Source organism: Macrosteles quadrilineatus, unplaced genomic scaffold (genome assembly GCF_028750875.1).
Source record: "Macrosteles quadrilineatus isolate MER2022 unplaced genomic scaffold, UCM_ALF_1.0 Scaffold_8__2_contigs__length_117827958, whole genome shotgun sequence".
Lineage (NCBI taxonomy): Eukaryota > Metazoa > Arthropoda > Insecta > Hemiptera > Cicadellidae > Macrosteles > Macrosteles quadrilineatus.
Window position 1 is genome coordinate 26538315 of NW_026542601.1, and position 23995 is coordinate 26562309.

The 23995-nt window shown below is 36.2% G+C and overlaps 1 protein-coding gene across 1 annotated transcript in view; it reads right to left on the minus strand.

Moving 5' to 3' along the window:
• LOC128999821 (laminin subunit alpha-1) overlaps positions 1–23995 on the minus strand; it is a 132888-nt gene that overhangs the window by 78245 nt on the left and 30648 nt on the right. Inside the window, exon 2 of the mRNA XM_054426512.1 lies at positions 16284–16576. Coding sequence (XP_054282487.1) covers positions 16284–16576 — 293 coding nt within the window. The remainder of the gene's footprint in view (positions 1–16283; positions 16577–23995) is intronic.

The window sequence follows — 23995 nt, forward strand, 5'->3', positions numbered from 1 at the left end:
AATGTTTATTATAAGCCTTTGGTTAAAATTTTTTTAAGACAAGAAAAAAACAAATATTTTAAATATAATTTCCTCATCCCCTAGTACTCTATGTTATAAACGTAATTATACATTTTCTAAACTTTATCTTTATAAATAACATGCAGCTTCAAATGATGGTGTGTTCTGTCAAATTTAACATCCCTCTTATGAGACTAAAATCCAATATGTCTACCACTGATGAAGACTCCTAATACGATACTTATCACTGTACAAACTACGTAAACACGATAGTGAGTAGGCGTCTTAGTTTGAAATTCAGCAACTCCTCAATATTTTACACAATCGTCGCTCAAAAACTTAAGACTTCAAACTTGTTATGGACCTTTATTATAATGGTATTTAACGATAAATTCCTATACAAACCAATGCCTTTGAGGGTGCTAAACGTTAGGGATGATGAACACATTGTTTCTATCACAGTTCTGAATCTTCAGGCCATCTCAGCTACTACAAACTCTCACTGATTGCATAGAGTTGGTAGTTAAAGTTTGTTGTGAAACGTTGCAAGAACGCTGCCGGATAAATTAAAGTGGAGAGTTTCTGGAATAATTCATGACTTCCAGCTGGAATGTGATAGCAGGGACCCCTGGCCGTCAGCCAAGGGTCTCTGATCCCAGGAGCAGTTCTGGTCGACACCGTTGCATCTATTGCACCGCTGAAGCTGCAGTTGCACATGCAAATACACCTCACATACTTGCAATGTATACCGATCCTCAACAGGAGGTCCTGCCAACCTACAGGGAAAATACTACTTGTGACATATTCCGTATGTTAATGGTGTTTTGCAAGCAGGTAGTGAGAGGGTATACGAAGAGAGGTACTCGTTAAGTCTTTCGTCTGTTCAATGCTAAAAATATGTTGATTTTTCGCTGACCTAGCTTAACTTGGACCTGGCTAAACAAATGTGAGTGAGTTAGTAAACTGAGCAATAAGTAGTCAATAAATTAGGTGAGTTGGTGGTTATGTCTGTGACGCGACAGAATACGATTCCATGGCAGCAATAGGTCCAAGACTCTATTCTTCTACCGTACTTGTTCACGCTCAGTCTCACCCCAAAGAAGATGTATGAAGTATAATCTATACCACTCAATGCTTAAACTCTCCACATCTTGGTCCACCCCTTGCTTTGCTTATGTTGCACGCATAGGCCTTTGAGGCCCAAGCTGACGGACAGAACTGAAATATTAGGGTTGCGATATTGTGTATTGGTCTAGTTTGTGAAAGCACAAATTATCTACTTTTCACTCACAGGAATCTGTATGAATACCATTACAAATGTACAACAAAACAATAATGACGAGATAGTAAAACTAGATTATTATTAAATAAACATGATAAATATCTATTTTTCATTGTTCTACGAGTTTTCGTTAAGTTTAAAAAATTTATACATATAAACATGATTTTATAACCACTTTTTGGAGAAATTAAAACTATTGCCGGTGGTGGGCATAAAATATGCTTGATAATTAAAACAAAATCGGTATTTTAAACCAGTATTCATATTTATTACGACTTCCATTTAAATTGTCTAACGTAAGTCTAATTATTACATATCAATTATTAATAGATTGTTATGGCAAGTATAGCAACAGTAGCGACAATGTCGGTGCCTAAGCAGACACTGTCTGTTGTCAAACATAGAAGACTCGGATGATGGCTTCATTTGGACCAAATCCAAAACGAACAAAGGAGCTGTTGCATATCTTTCAAACAATCTGTTACACGTAGCACCAGTAGCGCCGTTCTTCTGAACCAATGGGAGTCACTTTATTTAATGCTACAAAACAGACATTCAATCCAGTTACAGTGTAGTGTTCATGTCCAGATCATATTTTTTCCATATGCAATTATAATGTCTGAATACATAAATTGAAAGAAACGCAATATTCGGTATTGAGTTTATGAGTCGCAAATATTGTGTGTTCCTCATTGAATTATGTTTCATCCCGTATGTTTTGTGGGACTCTCGTAATCTTTAACAAAATTATTGAAACAGATTAATTATTTGAGATGGGTACGCAACCTTCTGTAGGTGGGTATTTAAACCCAAATTACAGTGAAGGATGAATGTAGAATGAAGTGAGATGCCTTGTGTAACTGCCTTATTAGTACTGACTAGGATCAGCTGTTTCATTAGCATAGACCATTTATTAAAAGCCCAATAATCAAAGACAGCTGGGTCCGGTTTTGAACCATCAAAAAGCTACTGATTTCTCAGGATTGAACCAGCGACCTTTGGATTGTTAGGCGAGGCTCTATAACTACTCAGATTGTGGGACTATATGCCACAAGATGGTTCCATTTAAGGAATGTATTACATTTAAGAGTTAAATGGAAAAAATATCAAGCCTACTGAAATTAAAATAGAACTGGACCACAGAGAAGTCATTTTGTTTGTCTACACAAACATCCAGTAAAATATATTTGATTTAGTCGTGTTTTAAATTTTTTTAATTAAAACTGTAAAAATACGTTAATAGCCACGAATTATAAATATAACATGGCTTATTAAAACACTAAACTATTAGTGTTTCACTTGTATGCAATTGAATGTTTAAGTGTCCCTGTTAAAGTGTTAAGATTTGTTTCATAACAAACAACAGCTGTAAGCTGTCGAGTGTAAACGAAAAGCACTTCAAAGCGTTAACACTTGGTGCAGTTCAAACAACCTATTGTACGACCAAACCTTTGCTTTTGGAAGGATGAAAAAATGTTTTAAGTACAAATTTAAGTGATCGAAGCATGTATCTAATGTATGTATATAATATCCCCCATTCCAGTTAACACAAATGTTAACAAAATATCTCGTTCCATGCATTTTGAGTAGTTTTATTGAATTTGTATCTGAACTAGTAAAAAAAATCATTCATACCATGTCCTGCACTTGATTGATAGCATTATGCTTATTAAGTAAAGAGTAAGCCTATACTTAGAGATGAAATCTTCAGTATTAACAGGATCAATAATGTATAGGTTTTCTGGATATCATTGTTTGTTGCTCAGTGCCCAGTTAACCCTTTGATAAACGTAAACAATTTATCCCTTTTCATTGTACGTTAAAACTTTGAAACTAGAACTTTTCATTCGTCCGATTAAGTTATTTAACTTTGTTTAACCAAGAATTGTACAGTGAAAAAGTTCTCTAACGATTAGAAATAACTGCAAGATTAAGGTGGTGTATTAAACATAAATTGGTTCTCATTTATTATTAAACATAAGAAGGAAATATATTGTAACTAGCTGTAACCCGCGGGCTTTGCCCCGTTTAACTTCTTAATTTTCAAGATTATCTCGTTCGCATGGCTCAATCGGGTCCTGGTTGAAGTTTGTTCGCTACGCTCACTCACCTTTAGGTTGGAGCTCGTTCGCTACGCTCACTCACCTTTAGGTTGGAGCTCGTTCGCTGCGCTCACTTGCCTTCAGGTTGAAGTTCGTTCGCTACGCTCACTCACCTTTTGGTTGCAAATTAGCTGTTGTCATAAATGTAAAAGAAATAATAGTGCTGAACCCTGTTGGTAATCCTTTGTAACTTTAATGCTATTGAACATCATAGAACAGAACCAACTTGTTTAATTGAAACAGCTGATAAGATTCAATAATTCCATTTCTCATAAGGTTAACATGGGAAACTCCAGAGCCACTGGGGCGGAGCCCGAAAGGATTTTTGAAATAAGAATATGCCTATATGTTAATCGGGAATGTGAGCTATCATCATGCCAAATTTCAGCCCAATCCGACCAGTATTTTTCGCGTTCACTTGTCACAAACATACATCCATACATCCATACATCCATACATCTAAACTTTCTCATTTATAATATTAGTAAGATTAACAGTAGTAGATCAGCTTATCATTCGTGGGTATGGTGTGTAGGTATATCTGAAGTCCCGCTTATAGCTCACATCTGCATACCTCAAGCAGCGAATAAATGGCAAGCAGTACTGATAGAAATTCCTTTTACATAAGATAGGCTGTGATTTATCGCCAACCATATTGATTTAGATTTACCTAAGAATCGTAGAACCTTTCAATTATCTAGTGTTAAAATTTGTGATGTAATGCAACACTTTAAGAGGTGATTACTTATTTTGGGTATTTCCAACAACTTGTTTTTATCTTGAACAGTTTAATTGTTGTGGTCAATAAAGGAAGGAAATAATACCTTTTGGAAAATGACAAACGTGTCACCAAAAAACCACCATTCTACAAGTAGAAACCGTGGAAGCCTACCCAGATAAAGGCAGAGGAAAATTTCATTAACCATATTAGTACAGAAAAAACGTTTTGACCCAAAAAAAATAGCACAAGCAAGAAATTTCGTACAGATGTTGGGTGTACCTTCCTTTTGATCATACTTAAAGTCCTCTAAAATTGAAGCTGTGCTACGGCCGCCATATTGAAAAATGGCGGCATTTCTGTATTGTTGGCTATAGTGACTTTATTATTAGAGATACAGGAAAAATCTGAGTATACAAAATGTAGTCAGTCCATCTAAAATACACATTGTTTGCATTTATCATTTTCTCTAAACCCAACAGTCGTTGAGTTAATTGCGATTAAGTATAGTTAGTTTGTTTATTTATCAAAAATCGGTGATCTTGTAGATAATACAATAGACTCTCGATAACAAGTGGATCTTTACCTAACAATAATAACAAGTGCAATTTGCATTTACCCTTGGTTTTATATTGACCTTAATTACATGTTTTTGCAATCCTCGATAAGAAGCCAACCTTGATAACAAACTTACTTCAGAATCCCCATTAGAAACTTGCTATCAAGGCCCTACTGTAGTAGTAACATCAGCAATTTTAATTACACATAGTCTAAACTCTTCTTCTTTAAATATATTCATCGTCCATCCATACAATATAGGGTAATGCATTAAACACACACTAAAAATAATATTAAATTTGAACCCGGCATTAACCTGTGTCCATACCAAGGAAATATTTAACGGTTATATGGTTGAAAATACTGGGCTTTATTTTCAGAAGTTGTCGAGATAATTTTTTGAATGCTACAATTAGCAATTAATTATAATTAACCATTTTCTGGACCATCCATTTTTAAGTGACAACCATTCGAAAAGATACCAGAAGAGAAAGCTGACCTAAAAAATAACTTCCAATTTGAAGCTGTCACAAGTCTGACCCTATCAAGGAGCATGTAAAGTCACTCATCTTCCAACAACCTGTCAGTCTAGTAATGAATACGTCAACTTATAATCAAGTGATTATAACTGGAACACCCTTGTCAGACAATCATCTTGTTAAGCTTCTAATTGTATGCTAAGATAGAGCTGTAAAATTATTGAAAATAACCAAAACTACTTCCTAGAATTGGAAACACGAGAGGTTATTATCAAAATTGTACTTGTAATCATAATTTTCCAATATGTGAAAGTTTAGAGTTGTTTAGTTTTAATTTATCAAATCTTAGAGGAAATGAGGGGGTTTTTGACGGGTTTGAAATGCCACATGCATATTGTTTTACTCAATTTGTTATTTATTTCGAAATCATTAGTAAGTCGTCTTACCTTTCCAAGTAAGGAATACATTGAATAAATAAATAATACACAGTCTATGGAAATAATCGTAGTTTTCTCAAGTGTTCTATAATTTAACAAGTGTGTTTGGATTTTTAAAATTATATTGAAAGTACTGTACCAAAAACGCACTTGAATACTTTTGGTTATAATTAACCTATTGGAAAAATTTGTTGAATCTGTGTTTATAAAGACATTGTAAACCCCGATCCACAAATTTGTAACTTATTTGATTCATGTCGCTTGATGTATTATAATTTGTGAAATGTGTGTTTTAAAAGAAACCCTACGCCCCTATTTCACTGATGTTAAATACCATATGGCTCAGGTTCAAATCCCGCCAATCACCAATGGATTTTATCATAGTGATAATGCCACGACCTCTTCTACTGTAGACTAGGTAGCTTTCTACAAAGTAGCTCTATTAAGACTATGAAGATTGTCTGTAGCGGTGACTCTAGAAAAAAATATAAAACCAGTAATCAAGTATATGTAAGCTTAATGACAATTATTGACGCCTGTCCAATATGTCAGTACCCAGTCAGCTGTGACCGCTGCAGACAAAGGTCACATATTGACAAACCTGTGCAAAAACTCAAACTATAAAAGTAGTTTTGCCGACAAACGCCTAAGGACTGACAATATGAAATGTAATCAATCTAGTTTAATATTTCAACGACCACTTGGAGTGAGTGAGTTTCGTAGATTCAAATTCAGTTCGGTAATACCAAATTGAGATGGAAAAGAGGAAAAGAAAGTAGTCTACGTTTCAGCACAACATTTTGTAACTTACATTAGTTTCAAGAAAAAAGTGACAACATTTTCAAATGAGGAGGATTAATAGAATTTTGTGAAACTATAGAGATGGTTACTGACGTAAAATAACCCAAAAAACACAAATGATCTCGGAACCTATCTATTCAAACGTATACAGAGTTCAAAAGAAGAAGAAATTTAGAATGTTTTTTTTCGGGGTACGGTTGTTCTGCAGTTAATATACGAACCTTATGTTCTCAATGCTCGCGTTCAATAACTTCAACAAACAATGACTATTTGCTGTGCTATAACACTGAAACCAAATGGCTTAAGCTACTTTAAACAGAAATTCCAACAAATCAATAACAAAATATCCCAAGATGAAACATCCTTCAAGAATAGCCGTTCAACTCCTTTTTAAATTGTCATCACAACTTATGTTTTTCCAACGAGCCTGATACCAGACAACTCTCATACAATTACAAATAGGTTCCCATGCGGCGAACGTAGAAAAATCGTGATGCAGTCAACAACGGCACGACCAGGATTGTACTCGGACATTCCTCTGACCAAACTTGGCCGACGACAATAAAACTGACCGGCTCCGGTACTAAACAATCGCCAGTGCGTGTAAAAATAGCGGCTACCATCTACGGTGCGTGAGTCATAAATGTTGAAGAGGTGGTTGAAGAAATTGACTCACGAGGGATTCGGGGAGAGTGGTGAAAACGTTGTTGCAGTATTGACGTTGGCTTTGTTGTATGGGCGATTAAAGAACGTGCCTATACATAAAATAAGTGGTTTTTATACCTACTTATTAATTCCGATTCTTGGACATTTCAGGGGTTTCAGTGGTTAACAACATAAAAATGTACAACTTATTTTAGAAGAAATTCTTTAATACTGTACAGATAACGTTTTGAATGCCTGAAATATATATATTTTTACATTTCCCCCTGTACCATAATACAGGGGGAAAGAGTTATTTTCTTTAGCATTTTCGAGATTTATTTTTGAGTGAAAATGTTGGTTTTAGGTTCCCCTGAGCCCAAAGAGTTTTCGAAGTGATGTCTGTGTGTGTGGATGTGTACGATGCTACATACCACACATGTGGTCCGATTTTGATTAAGTTTGGTACCTGTGGAAAAAATGGAAACTAATCTATGGTATCTCCAGGACATTTAAATTTTTTTATTGTTAGTCTTAAAGGTGATTTCCTCCCCCCCCCCCAATAAAAAAAATAAAATAACGGAAAAATCTCATAGTATGTTATGATAATTTCAACTCCAAACAAAATGGTGCATCCCCAAATACGGTTAAAAGGTTATTGCAATTGTTTTTATTTTCTCCATAAAATATCATAATTTACTCCCGCCACTTACCTATTTTAAGGGTTGTTTCCAAGCTAAGGGTACAAAGTATGTGTGATTGCTTATACTGTTTATTTCCAAACGTATATACAAGATCCAATACATTCATCTTCCGTACTGTCCATGAGACTGTAGTTGTGAAAACGTTGAGCAATTATCAACGATATTTTCTAGCACACATAGAATATTGCATCTAAATCCTGTATTTGAGAAACATACATATCTGTTGATACAAAATGATACGTTCCAGTTCTGACGTTTGTTCGTCTGTGAATGCTGGAGGCTCCGAGGCGTTCCCAGAATATCCTGTCATGTTAGTCCTACCAATTATACCGTGTCATATATGTGTGCGTGTGTGAGTTAGTGTCTAGCTTGTCTAGCCGCAAAAACCAAAACAACAACAAAACTTAATTTGATTCAATAGGTACCTATGAATGCACCCGGTTGACAAAAGTTTTATGAGAACAAAAAAACTTTGAATGTGTCAAGTGGTTAAAATAGGCAACGTTTTGCATGTGGGTTTTAACTTGTGTTTTATATGTATTAGGTTACGTGTTAAGCTTACGTGTGAAGTACTTGTCAGGATAATTTACTTGGTCAAGCGTGGCGTGGATGGACTGGTGATAAAACTCTGCCATAGAGATTAGTTTACCTCCAGCCAATCGCCAATGGTTTTAGCTGTGATATTGTGATCCGATGGTTAGAAAAAAACGTTCCTGGAGAGTAGAAGGTTCTGAAGAACTTAAACTCTATAAGCCCAATTAATGCTAAAGATTACTCAACTATTTGATGGTAATGTAGACATATGGGTCATGTACAAAGTAAGCCGAACCTCCAATTAAAATAGTTTCTTTTCACAACGCTAATACAATATTTGCAGATTTACATAAATTACTTGTGTTTGATTTACAATAAGTAAGTTTCATGCATAATATAGGTCTACAACTTTGGACGAATCTTTGTAGAAAGTATCATTGCTTGGGGAACTATTGAATTGTGACTAGCAATCCGTCAGCCAAATATTCAAAACACGCCAGCTAAAAAAGTAAATTTTATTTAATTTGTTTGAATTGTGGATATCGCATTCATGCAAAACTCATTCCAGAACCTTATGACATTTAATATAATCTTTGAAATTGACGCGATCGACATATTCACTGTACTGTCAATCGCATCAAAAGCTCATTCTCAAAACACAGCATTTATAAATTGAAAAATCAAATGTCATCGGCCCCTGTCGGGATTAGCCCCGCATGGGCTCGTGCGGCCAGACGGGCCAAATGTGGCCTACGAGTGATTGTATGCAAATCTAGCGGTCCAAAAAGGAGCGACGTGGGACGCGGACAAGACCGCATTCAATTCCGCATTTGCTGAGTTATCGTCGATCTTTTGTTTATTTACAACTCATTTGTTCGCTACGCGGCTAGACGAGTGACTAGCTGAGAGATATCTTGGACGTTGCAATGTGTCATTGTCTTCTGTTCTGGAACACGTTGGTTTCGTAATGTTTGTTTGTACAGTGTTTAGCTTCTGTTCTGAACCCTAGGGCTTTTAGGTGCATAGATTTGGGGTTTGTAATAGTTGGTATGATGGGTGTGACTGTCCAGCCACCAAAGTCGCCTCTATTCCGTGCCAATGGAGTACGGACGCGAACATCATTCGCATTTCCAAAAACATACCTAAAATCCACCCACGCCATAAATTGTAAAGTACCTCCCTCGTTTTACTCAATCTCTTTTAGAGGGAGGTAGGTAGGTACATGAATTGCGCCAAAGAGTTCCTTAATTGCGCCAATCCCTCAAAGGGCCCCAACAAATGTTCCTTAGTTGCGCTAAGCCCAAGCCAGGTAGGGGTGAGTTTTCGGCAGAAGGAATGTCCTTGTTTAGCCCAGGCAAATTAGACATATGCTCCCCAAAAAATCGTCTAAAGCTGGAAAGTGTTTTAATACCTTTTGGGGGTCCCAAATAAGACTCCTGTGAGTTTGCGACGGATTCTGACGTCTGCTTAAGTTTTGGGAGTCGAAAAACTATGAAAATTTTGCACTTTTTTCAGTTTTTCACTTATAACTCCTAAATAACGAATCCTAAGGAAAATGTTGTCCAAAGGTGTCTTTTAGTGCATTAAATTCCGCGTCGATTGATGTTAAAAACGTCAAAATCGGCTGAGCTGTTTAGCCGCTGTAGCTTTTCAAAGTTGGGATATTTTCATCAACATGGCCAAAAGGTTGATTATTTGGCCAGTTTTCGGCTTACAATTCCTAAAAGACGCATGCTATACAAAAATGCACCTGTAGTTAGTTTGGAAAACACAAAATTCGGCGTAGAATTATGATTTTGAATTACTAGATAGTGGTTTATTCCATGGTTATCATCTAAAGGTTTATCCAAGAATGTGTGAAGGAAAGGGTAGCAAGACACCCTATGTAATTTTAAATTTAATTTTGTTATCTGGGGTTACAAAAATTCTAGGATTCGTCCTAAGCTCCCATTTATACGATCCCATCTCTGGACACTCCAAAATGGTGTTTAGCAATTCTAATATATAATAAGATATTACAACGAGAAAGATTTTATTAAATATAGCTAAAATGTTATTTTTTAGCTTAATAAACGAAAGATGATAGTGGGACAGATGTACATAGTTTTACTATGTATTTAGCCTTAAAAAAAAATTGGGAGTTTTCGTAGATTTTACCATATAACTTTTCTACTTCTCATTATTGGAATCTTAAGAATAAGAATTCATTCTTTGCTCTTATTGGTCTTGCCACAAATGATGACATTCGGTACCATCTTTTTCGTCAGATATCGAATTGAGATAATCGTGCCCCTTGTAAGTCTTTCAGACAGTAGTGCATTATATCCCTGCATTTCAAAAGGAGCAAGATAATGTAAACCTTATTTAACATGTACACGATAGTCGAGATAGGTAGACGGAGTTGAGAAGTTCTTGTCGAAACCCATTGTTAACCCATTTTGGTGTTAATTTTCCATCTGAATTAAGTACACTTTTACATGAGCTTTAAAGGATTGGTGGATGCCCCTTTTGTTAGAATCAAAGTCAAAATTAGTTTAAAGTGTCTTCTAGAAGAGACCAACCCTCACTTGATTTGGATATTTTCTGCTCCCAACCATATATAGGGCCAACCTGCTTCTGCAACTTCGCCAAGCGTTGTAACGGTTGTAACCAGTCGGAACACAGTGAGATCCACATTGATTTGAGTAAACAGCATGAGTAGTTTTAGGCTACATGAATAGTTAGATTTTCGACTCTTCTACATCACGCTTTCTTCATCAAACTGCGCTAGTGGGTACCGTACCTATTTCTAATCCAAAGTATGATTCAAATTGAGGCTTGGATTTAATGGGGAATATCACGTGCTGACTGAGGGGGGCAGATTCTTCTTTAATCTTTGCTGTTTGCGATCACAGCTCGCAATTAAGGTCACCACTTCCTTTTATTCTGCAGAGTTTATGGTCATTATAGGCTTGCCTATTTACGATTTTCTTGCAAGCTGTGCCTTTTCATTATGCTTTATACATATCTCATGTTGATGCTATCAGATGGGATAACTGCTGAGCTGATTGACATGAGCGAACTATTTTCAGTAAATGGGTCGTGACACTGGAACCATTTGATGAATTTCTTTTTGATCCCACCGTGTATCCGTGGAGTTTATATTGTCAACTTGCTGATAATATGTTGAAGAGGTGATCCCACAATATCCCTTAATTTGATGGGTAGCATTCACTGCGATGGGCCTGCCAGCGAACCATCGGGCTAGATCCCCATCATTGATTCCCCCCTATCTCTGAAAAGCGCTCTCCACAGTAAGATGTTGCTCTCATGAGCACTTACTTGTTCATAGGCCATGCTGCAGGATCCATGACGTCACACTAGTGGATAGATTCACTGACATATCCCCTATTTTTTTGGTAATTAGGCTGGTTGTTTGCCAGATTTCAATGGTAAGATTTTAAACTTCGGAAACTTGACAAGCATCTGATCTAGTGTTAACAATCAATAGCGGTTAAATGGTGAAGCCGATCTTAATGAATTGGGAAACATTTTACCCAGACGTTTATGCCCTTCAAACTAACTACAGGAACATTTTTTCTATAGCATGCGTTAGAAGATGTAAGCCAAAAACTGAAAGATGAATACAGGGATAGGTCGAATATAATGGGTGGTTGGGATGAATCCTAGAATTTTCGGAACCTCAGACAACAATATTAAACATAAAATTACATAGGGGGTCTTACTCTCATCACACCTTATCATATAAACCTCTGGATGACCATCATGGAATAAACCACTATTTAATAATTCATAATCCATTTAAGGACAGGATCTATGTTGTTACCAATTTTAGTAAAATTTCCCATCTTTAACTTTAATACTTTTTTCAATGAAATGGCGACTATACAAAGTAGGTAACAATCAATTGCCGTTATTGATTAATAAAAAAAAACATTATTCGCAGAATTTTGTGTTTTCCAAACTAACTACAGGTGCATTTTTGTATAGCATGCGTCGTTTAGGAGTTGTAAGCCGAAAACTGGTCAAATAATCAACATTTTGGCTATGTTGATGAAAATATTCCAACTTTGAAAAGCTACAGCGGCTAAACAGCTCAGCCGATTTTGACGTATTTAACATCAATCGACGCGGAATTTAATGCACTAAAAGACACCTTCGGACAACATTGTCCTTAGGATTCGTTATTTAGGAGTTATAAGTGAAAAACTGAAAAAAGTTCAAAATTTTCATAGTTTTTCGACTCCCAAAACTTAAGCAGACGTCAGAATCCATCGCAAACTCACAGGAGTCTTATTTGGGACCCCCAAAAGGTATTAAAACACTTTCCAGCTTTAGACGATTTTTTGGGGAGCACACCCTATATTTGATCTAATTTGCCTGGACTAGTTTACGTGTCATCCTAACCTAACCTATCCTAACGTAACTAAACTAACCTACTCAATCATACAGTCATTTTGAGCAGTTATAAAACGTATCGGGTGGCTCCCTGGAATAATTAGCGCAATTCAGCAATACCCGACTTAGGTGAATTGGCGCAATTAATGCCCACCCGGTGCAATTTATTGTGAGAGTAATTTTAAAAAAATCTTGTGAATGTAGAGCAGAATTTCAAAATAAGGAACATTTGGTCTAGCCTACAGGTTTTCCAGCGTCGTATTCGATGTGTTGAAGATTTGTTTGTCATAAAATGGCTATCACTGCACCAAGTGGTATTAGGTCACTTAGCAATATGCTCTACTACCCGATGCAATAGATTGTGTAATGGCCAAATGACACCACATACAGTGCGATGCTCTACTGAAGGTGTATAACTCAGCATATTAAGCAACCTATTAGTCAGGAGATTGACTCATACACAAGTCGTAGTAATTAAATGTTTGTTGCTACTTAGTCACCGGGCGATTGGTAAAATAGAAACTGTTTGAATCCTTCAAAGTTTTTCTTCAATAATCGTTCAGAAACTTTGCCGTGTTGCAGTAAATGCTAATTTGAGATAGATATGTATACATTTTTTCGATCTGTAGTGTCTGTACATTTTGTGTCCAATCTGATATTTTTGTTTGGTCTGTGACCATATGTATCTGATATGTATGCATTTTTGGGAAGAAGTAGACCTTCATGCAACAATATTAAACCTACATGAATTTTATTTTATTAAATTTGTCTGCATAAGAATTTCTATTTGATGGCAATAAATGACGTAGATATCGGACGGCCAGACGTCTCGCCCACACTTAGCATGTAGGAGACTGAGGAAGGACTTCAAGCCGCCTTTCTGATCTTTATAGCATTTCAGGATCAACTCAACCGAGAAATCCGAGTGTAAAAGTGATTTTAAACATTTAAACATTAAACATGAGTTGCCAACTTTGAATATCATCATCAAAAGTATAAATTCGCTCAGTATGCTTAACCCTTAGACAACGCTTGGATTTGTAAAACTGTATTTCTATTGTGTATATATATTTTTTTAAATAAATTCTAATAAGGGAGATGTAGATTCTAAAAGTCTGCAATTCTGTGTTTGTGTATTTTTGCGTCGTGATGAAAAGTATCGTTCATAACTCGTACCGAAAGTTATTATCCGGCACTTGCTCCATTATTCCCGTCCTCGGCATCGCCTCGTACGTGAAAATACCTCTCACATACTCGGCTTCGCCTCGCACGGGAAATTGGGGTTCCCTGTGATCGGCTTCGCCTCACACAACAACTTGAGCACGCGCCGGAAAATGCCACTTTCGGTCCTAGTAATGAAATATACTATTTCATCAAACAAGTCATTAAATAAATGTACATTGTGCCGTATTTAATAAAAAAAATAAAAAATAAGAAGTTACGACAAAAAAATTAAACAAGACGAAATTTTGTCAAATATGTGGAAGGACATTTAATTTTTTTCGACTTTTAGTGACCTGTTATTTAATCACAGAGTAAAGGAAACACTTCAGCATGTTGCCCTCTGTTGTATATTTAACTAGATTAGGATTACTATCGTTCAATTTGAAAATGTGCTTAAAGTACTTAGTTTATAGACCTTAAATTAAAAAAAATAAACAATTTTACACCGTTGTAGGCCTATTAATCCATTGTTCAAAAAATATTTAAAATTTAATTTAAACAAATAAGAAAAAAATGTATAGACTGCATTTCTATCGTCTTGTGTGTCAAAGAGGATTTAAATTCCTAATCCATTAGTCTGTATCAGTGACACTAAGCACAGCCACCTCTAATACAAGACCTGTATTGAAGGTGGCTGTGCACTAAGTCTATAAAATCTATACTCGAATTGTATATATCTTGCATATCATACACTTATAATAGGATTAATAAGAAACACTAATAACCGATTTGTTTAAGTAAAATAGTTAAAAAGAACACGTTTTAAAGGGAATGGTAGGCCTAAACAAAAATCATCTACAGGAAACTATTATTTGATTTTTAAGACTTTTTGGAATAGTTTTATAAGCGTCTAGTACCAGTTCAGGGCCAATTGGCCGACTACAACACAGTCATTCAATCATTTGTGGCCTTGGTTTGAGTTGTGACTGACGAATTTCGGCAAACTTGACCTGGCGGGGTCATCTGTGATAGTGTTAGTTATCAACCTATAAAATTGATTCATTGATTTATTATCTTTATCATGTCCAAAACGCTGAAGGTTCACCCTAGAAACTCTTAAGTGTGACGTTTATTTACAAGTTTTTCCTAGAACCATTTTTAAGTGTTATTAATTCATGTTAATGACTTGTGTACAATATTTTACAATATTGCGAGATGAACACGATAAGAAAACCTCAATGGAATCTCAAAATGACGTTTTTATTAAAACATTAAAAATGGGATGATGTTATTCAAGTCTAGGGGATGGATCTGTATAACCTAGCTTATGTTATGACATTAAATACCAAATAAGGAAATTTTTAGGTGGAATTCCAAATTTTTAGTGTAAAATTTGAACTCTACAAGGAGTCGATATCCTCTACACCACCCTACAACGAAACACCTCAAGTGTTTTAAATTCAAGAATTCCACTCGCGCTCAATTAGCCCAAATTAATTTGTAAACCGGATTAAAGCGAGGTAACTGAACGTTGTTTATATTGAATTTAAAATTTAAATCCCGTAATTATCCGCGCTGCGGGTGGAGAATTGGAGGGAACTATTTGTGGAGCATTAATCATCGGTCCGGTTCTACACGCGGCGGAGAAAGTGCCGCTGAATTAAACGAGCTATTAAACTATTTTTCGTAATCTAGTTATAATTAAAAACAAGTTGAACGGCCTTGGAGTGGACTAGAGGGAGTGGGGAGTGGTGAGTGGTGATGGTGAGTGGGGGGCGGTCTGAGTGGTAATTGCTTGGTAACTGGTATTAATCGGAGGATAATACTGGGTATTAGGTATTAGATTGGAAGGGAGAAATGGCTATCAATCTATGCTCTATGGTGTACAGTTAGAACTATACTTTAACTAGTGAATTGTGCGCTACAATTTTCCTTCTATTTGTGCATTTATACGGTGTCTTTATATTCTGATTGTGCATTTATTATTAAGTATGGTACAGTAATATCGAAAGTATGGATGGATAGAGCTCAAATCCCGGAATGGTCTAATTTCTTTCCCTTTCGTGAACATTCCGGCACTTCTTGCGATTTATGGTGTTTTATTTTATTTATGCAGTTACTTTGATCAAGTAATTTCGTTTACGCTACATTATACTTTGTACATACATTATTCGAGTATTGTCATAAATTTCCCCACAGTAGTATAGGAAAAACTCAATATAAAAAAACCTGTTTGCATCAAAAGTGCAACTAACTGTTAACAGAATCAAGTTAACGCCAAATTATTGCCTACACTACATACTGAAAGATTGTTTCCTTCCTCTAGGGTATGTTTAATCAATATTTACAGATTGCTAAATAAATTACATCAACGCCGGACGGTTAGGTGCAATTTGACAAAATGTTTGATAATCTAAAAGAAGATCATAAATGATAATCATGGTCATAAATGATGATCACTAACCTGTTTAAGATCCAGAGTGACGGTGACCCACTCGAACTCCGCCCCGGTGGCGAGGGAGGGACTCTGCCACCAGGTGTCGGAGGCGCCGTCCACGATGTGCCTGGGGGGATGGCGCTTGCTGGGGTCGGGACTGCGGGAGTCGCATACGCCACAGCCGCTGCCGCCCCTCAGGCTCCGGCGACAGTAGACCTCCGGGCCACGCTCGCCGCACGTCGCGTTGGCGGTCACCTCCGCCCGCGCCGCGACGTTGGACACCCCAGGGTACAGCGTGCGGGAGTCGCCCGTCAACTTGTCTGAAACACGAGGTGACAAGGTGAGGAAATGAAAACAAACATGGATGGGTGGAATCAATAAACCAACATATCATAACTTCACTTTCCCCACAGCCCTAGCGCATGAACCATCGGCAATACACCAACTGCTACCGGGTTTATGTGCTGATCGTTTCGCTCGATCTTCGATAGCTGCTGTTAAGCCAAAAAGAAAACGTTAACTCTGCTGGAAAGCTTACACACCACCCACCGGCTTTTGAGTGAACTATATCGTAAAACTTTCTAGTCTTCATGATCCCGGAGGAATTGAAATGGTATGTCGTACTTGCCGACAAGTACGTCACTCGCTAGCTATATGTATCATAGCAGCATTGGTTATTTATCTACTCAAAGATAAAAACACTCAATGGAAGTACAGTAGTTGCGAACTCGCCCCCCAAGCCTCTTACTTTTACTACAGCCTTAGCCCATTTACTATTGAGTTGAGAGTACTGAGTAAAGTAATAACCGATACAATTGGGAACCAAGTGAGCCACATGCCACATTTAGGTACATCTTGCTAATACTCACCTGTCATAATCCAACTGTAAGGTTATTGTCGTATACTTTCTTTAATATGATGCTTAATTAAAATCCCAAAATTGCAAGTTTCTTGCAATATTTTAATTTCTACTATGTCGTCGATATAATATCTCTTGAGCATTTCCCCTCACTTCGAGTAAAAAGTGTTATTAATAATTTCTTTATTTTTTTCATACTGTACGTGTACTTTACTGTCGAAAATTCCCTATAAGTACTTTCCAAAGGTTTTCCACACACATTTGTACCAGAACGTCTTAACGTCTAGAAGCACGCAGAACGTTCTGGAGCACTGAACATTCCTCGCTGCAGAGATTAGCATGCGCTGTAGCGCTGCAACGGTGTAACGGTAACTCTAGAGATAACAGTTCACCCCGAGCTATAACTCGGCATGACCCGTGCCTAGTTACGTCATCAGCCACCTGTGCTTCATTACGTCACAGACACTCCACTGTTTACGATCGGCTCCGACATCTGTCAGTTACGAGTCTTTAAGAGTATTTGTCGAGAGGTTGTAAAGTGACCAAGCCACTGCGAGATTGGTCGTGTCACTTGCGCAAGCAAACAACGATTTGTTCGAACGGACAGCTATTTGATACAATGATGTAGCGTTTCGGTGGTGAGTTTCCATTCAACACAACCTTTCTACAAAAATCCCCACAGATACTAAACTTAAAGTAACTTTTAGATCGTTTCCGTGTAATCGAACTTATTTATGTTTCGAGTGATTTGTAGATTATTTTCATGTTATTCCTCTACCGTTGATATAATACTTTATACACTCCATCGTTGCCACATGCAGACTCCAGATGGGTTTTAAGTGGCAGACCAAATACACACATTTAAAAATCTTACCAATCAAATTGGAGCGTTTGTATGCAGACTTAATAGGTTTGAGGAAACATTTTGGAAGACCATATTAAACTATAAAATACCAAGAAACGTTCTACCCTGGTGCATAAGTAATGTTTATAGCAATAAGACCCATAGATTAAATATCAAAGTCATTAATGTAACTAAGAATAGTTTTCCATTTTCGTCCAGATGCAACAAGATGGAATAAATAAGTCCATTCCAGCAGGCTTTCAAGAGATTCAAACTCCGAACCCTGAACACATTCTGGACTGAAAATAACACAGGAGCCTCAATCTTTAGATCTCACGGAAAGACGGCAGGCTCGTAAAAAGACCAAATTATTGCGAAATGAAGACAGCTGCAGGTATATTATTCTTTGGTGGTTTCGAGAAAAGAGCTAAAAGGCATGATGTTCTAATTACGAGTTGAACACAAAGAATACAATGGAGCAGGCGCGAGGAGAGGCCCCCTGGGGGCTCCACGGGGGGCTTTTGGCAGGAAGTTTATGGATGTAAGGGCTTTGAGAGTATCTACCGCCATTAAACAAACAATAGTGGACCGAAGAGAGATCCTTGAGGGACCCCGTGCACTAGTCAGGGAAACGGACAGAGGAGCGCAAGTCGTAAAACTGTCAACCCCTCGGCCGAAGAATTCGTCGGGGGTAGGACCAAGGAGCGCAGATGTGCTTGCGCTCCTCGGTCCGACCCGGGCAAGAAACTAATCCCCTACTTACGAGGGTTGAACAAGACAATGCTTGCGAGTAAATCCCATTAGTCCCGCCTCACTGACTACACCATTGATTTGGGCGTACTTTTCTAGAGCAACTTATTACCAAACTAATGTGGTATCAACAAATTACCAAGCCGTACACTTTCACTTTCAAATTTAAATTGCAATATAAAAGCTGATCCTTCAGCTGAATGTTGAACCACATTTAGATTTTATTTATAAAACTGTTAATAAAAATGTATGTAAAATAGGCTACGTTTTGACAATTGCGATTTAGATAAGGTAGGCGACTTGTGTCTTCATGGTGTGGATCTAAAATCTGTATATTAGTAAGTTTATTCACTTTTAATAGCTGCTTTAAACAACCGTAATCTTTGAAAAGAAAAGGGTATTGTATCGTTAGTTTTACCTTAAAAAATGTGTTGAACCCTATTAAAATTAGCAAATTTGCAATGGGTCCCCTCGTTATTAAATACTAGCAGAACACCCGTCCTTCGTATGGGATTGGCATATATGTATAAAATGCTTATTGCAGTTATACTCAAGCTTTGCGTTTGCAATGGGGGGAGGACACAGTTTGATAAAATTTGGTTCATCAATTTACGGTAAGATATAATATAACACATCTACCATTGCCATAATGTTCTACCACTGCACCTAAACAATAGAAAAAAATATTATCAAACATTCGCACAATATCACAAATTATTCATTAAATTAAAAACTCAAACCTAACTGTAAACAATCCTACTTTGACAATTCTCATTGTGTATCACAGCTTTTTGTAGCTGCTTAGTTCAAATTAGCTGTTGTCATATATGCAAAAACAAAACAATAATAGTGCTGCACCCTGTTGGGAAACCCTATAATTTTTTAATGCTATCTATATCTATAAAAGAGGAACTATGTATGTGTGTGTGTATGTATATACGTTATGGACTCCGAAACCGCTCGACAGATTGTAATGAAACTTTCAGGCATTATTAAGCATCTTTCAAGGATGGTTCGAGTGAAGTTTGGTGTAGATCTATCAAAAGGGCTCTGCCCCAGAGGGTTTTAAGTGGGCCAATGTCAGACTTTTTGATCTACAATGTTTACAAATAAATATAATTTAAAAGCAGATGTTTACTTTTACCAACTGTTTTGTAGGTTTGAATAATTACAACATTCTGTATTAGCATTAGTCATGATTTGAAATAGTGCCACAGTGTTTCATCAATTTACGGTAAGATATAATATAACACATCTACCATTGCCATAATGTTCTACCACTGCACCTAAACAATAGAAAAAAATATTATCAAACATTCGCACAATATCACAAATTATTCATTAAATTAAAAATTTAAACCTAACTGTAAACAATCCTACTTTGACAATTCTCATTGTGTATCACAGCTTTTTGTAGCTGCTTAGTTCAAATTAGCTGTTGTCATATATGCAAAAACAAAACAATAATAGTGCTGCACCCTGTTGGGAAACCCTATAATTTTTTAATGCTATCTATATCTATAAAAGAGGAACTATGTATGTGTGTGTGTATGTATATACGTTATGGACTCCGAAACCGCTCGACAGATTGTAATGAAACTTTCAGGCATTATTAAGCATCTTTCAAGGATGGTTCGAGTGAAGTTTGGTGTAGATCTATCAAAAGGGCTCTGCCCCAGAGGGTTTTAAGTGGGCCAATGTCAGACTTTTTGATCTACAATGTTTACAAATAAATATAATTTAAAAGCAGATGTTTACTTTTACCAACTGTTTTGTAGGTTTGAATAATTACAACATTCTGTATTAGCATTAGTCATGATTTGAAATAGTGCCACAGTGTTTCTACAGAGTGCAGCACAGAAAACTATTTTACTTTTGAATAAGTCCAAATGTATTAAACCCCAATCGCAGCACACCTGTGCACTTAACAACGTTTAAATTCTCCAATGTTAAATATTAAAACATAAAAACCTTTATCTAAGTATTATAAACAATAAAAGGGATGACTTTTAAAAATTTATGACAACAGCTAATTTGCAATCAAAATGTGAGTGAGAGTAGCGAACGAACATCAACCTGGAGGCGAGTTAGCGTAGCGAACGAGCTAACCTGAAAACAAGTGAGCGCAGCGAACGAGCTCCAACCTAAAGGTGAGTGAGCGTAGCGAACGAACTTCAACCGGGACGTGATTGAGCCATGCGAATACTTATGAAGTTAAACGGGCAAAGCCCGTGGGTACAGCTAGTTGCATATAATAGAACTAACTTGTAAAGTTGAAACAGCTGACTAAATTCTTCCCTTTAAATATGAATACTCATAAGGTTACATGGGGAACTACAGAGCCACTGGGGTGGAGCCCGAAAGGATTTTTGAGATAAGAATATGCCTAAATGTTAATCGGGAATGTGAGCTATCATCATGCCAAATTTCAGTCCAATCCGTCCAGTAGTTTATGCGTGATTGAGCAACACACACAAAAACGCACAAACTCAAAAACTTTCAGATTTATAATATTAGTAAGATACAATTTGTTTATGCAGGAATGGTTTGTAAAATCCTGTTAATATAAATCTATGAATACAATTAATTGCTTTCAACATTTACTCACCATTGATAAAAAAAAACCTGAATTTTACATCTTAGTTTTAGGCCTATAGGTAATTTTAACGGACAGAAACCATATATTCTTTATGATATATAGAACGTACCTATCCATTGAAGTATTTTATTTTTCCATTGATTAATAAATATATAAGGTAATCAAAATTATACATAAAAATACGGCATTCAAGACTATTTTGATACATGCTTCTTTTAACTTCTCGAATATAACATAAATGGAACTGCCTATATCAGTTCAAAGGGAATTCCTATAAGTAGTAATATATAAGTAGTAAATATAAGTAGTAGTCCTATAAGTAAATTCCTATACTGTTATATTATACAGTATACAAAATACAAGATTATTTACAACAAACACTTATTGGACGATAAGTAAACAAGGTAAATATAAACAATAAAAAGTTACAATGAACAGAAATATGACACAAAAAAATTATTACATTACAATAAATAGCTTATTCCCTATATGGGAAATTCGCTAAAAAATATTGCATTGAAATATAAACAAAGCTACTTTGGAATTGTGAAAAAGTTTAAAAAACAAATATAAAGAGGACATGTTTTTTTAACAATATCAATTAGACTCTAGTTATTTGAACTTAAATATTGATCCTACAAAACTGACCCGAGTGACCAGAAACACCAAAAACAGGAATGGGCTGTCGTGAAAGGGAAATCTAAGAAATTGCAAATGAAATCCATTCGGAGTAATGTAGGGGATTAACGGGACATCCATGTAAGATCTTCACTCATAATTCCTTTACATTTCCAAGTATTGACTGTTTATAGTTTGTACCAAACAATAGGTCGAATAGTTTGTACCAGATGCCTACGACTACAATTTTCAACAGGTAGTACGTTCAGCATTCCCAGTAATAAAATCATTGTTTGTTCATCAATTAACAATGAGGCATATTGTGTTATTGTTCTAATACAAATGAGAAAAAATCGCCAATTTTTACTGTCCAAACATTTTTTAAATCAACCCCTGCGTAATAGAGCAGGCAGGTTACTTGCCTCTAATGCATTTCAAGCTACAGTACAGAAAGAACTACAATAACTTAAGATTTATAAATCTCTTATTTGATTCTAGACTCAAAAGAATTATTATTTTCTTCATAAATTATTCTATTATATTTTTATAAATAATTTACTTCGTAACTGGTAACACTACTTGAATTAAGACCTTGTTTTAATTTCTATTATAGTTTATTTTTTTTTTTAGATATCCGTCCAGAGTACATGCTGGTTACTGTTATTTTAATTTATCATTAACATAGAGTAGGCCTAATTATGTTTATGTTTATTCGTAATCCGGAGGCTATAACATCTACCTATAACGATGCTTAAACCATACTTGGGAAATAGCCAAGTAAACTCTGATTAAACGAATTTGTGCTTGTGTAATTAGTTAGGAATAATTATTTATAGGAACTTAAGGGTAAAGGTTTTCATTAGATAAAATTTTACGCCGGCAATAATACAGAAACGAAACGAAACAAACCCATCGATTTAAATTCAGATATTCCCAACAATATACTACTACGACAATATACTTCCAGAAAACCTAAGTAATTCTTATAGAAAAAGTATTTTTAAATTTAGACAAAGCCTATGTGAACAACACTACTTTTTGAAGTAAATTTAGTCCAGGCACATTGTAATTTGGCAAATATCACGTTCAGCAATAGGCTCACCCACCTAAGCCGGAAATGCACAACATAATATGTTGTTCTTAAGAATTACTTTCAAAAATGGTATGCGTTGCTTCTAAATAGTACGAACGTCCGGTAGTATATTGAGTCATTCAATATCCTAACTCAACCACGAGAGAAAATTTCAGGTGTTTCCGCAGGACAAAGGGTGAATCACGGGTAGAGAGAGGATCAAGACAAATTATGTACAATCATGCATGTTATAAGCAATAGTCGTCATGCCTTCAATTATACAAACTGTACCTGCAAAACAAAATACTGTACATTATTTAATAACTCTGAAACGCAGAGAGGATGTTTACCTGTCTCACATAATATAATATGATTTTAATCATAATAAAATAATGAAAATTTAGTTCCGTACTATATAGTGATAAATATTTAATTTGTATTAATCTACACTTAGAAAAATATGCAGTTTGTCTGTATTTAAAATGGGCTGATTAACGTCGGACAAAAACAAATTGTTTTTAAGATAACTTTTTTCGAATACTTAATACAGTATCTTGCATTGTCTCTGTTAAAAGTTAAAATATTTATAGTTTCAAAACCACTCCTTTCATTTTCACTTTTAAGTGGTGTATTCAGTGAGGAGTAATTTACTCGCAGGGTCGACCTAGCCATTGTCTCTTTTAATCCGTATAATTGGGGGATTAGTTCCTTGCATGGGTAGGACCGAGGCGCGCAAGGTACCTCTGCGCTCCTTGGTCCTACCCCTACGGTTTTTATTTATGACCTCCCAGTAGAGGAGGTATTGTGCGCTCCTTGGTCCGCGAATCCACTAGTCAGTAGCGCCGCGTGGACCTGCTATAAACTGTCTGGTAGATTTACTGGCTGGACCCCACAGCTTTAATGAGGGCTAAAGTAGGATAGGTCAGTTGTAATGTATGCCTTTTGAGGGATATAAAACCCCTCAAAGAGTTTAGTTCCTTGGGACTTTGAACCGGTT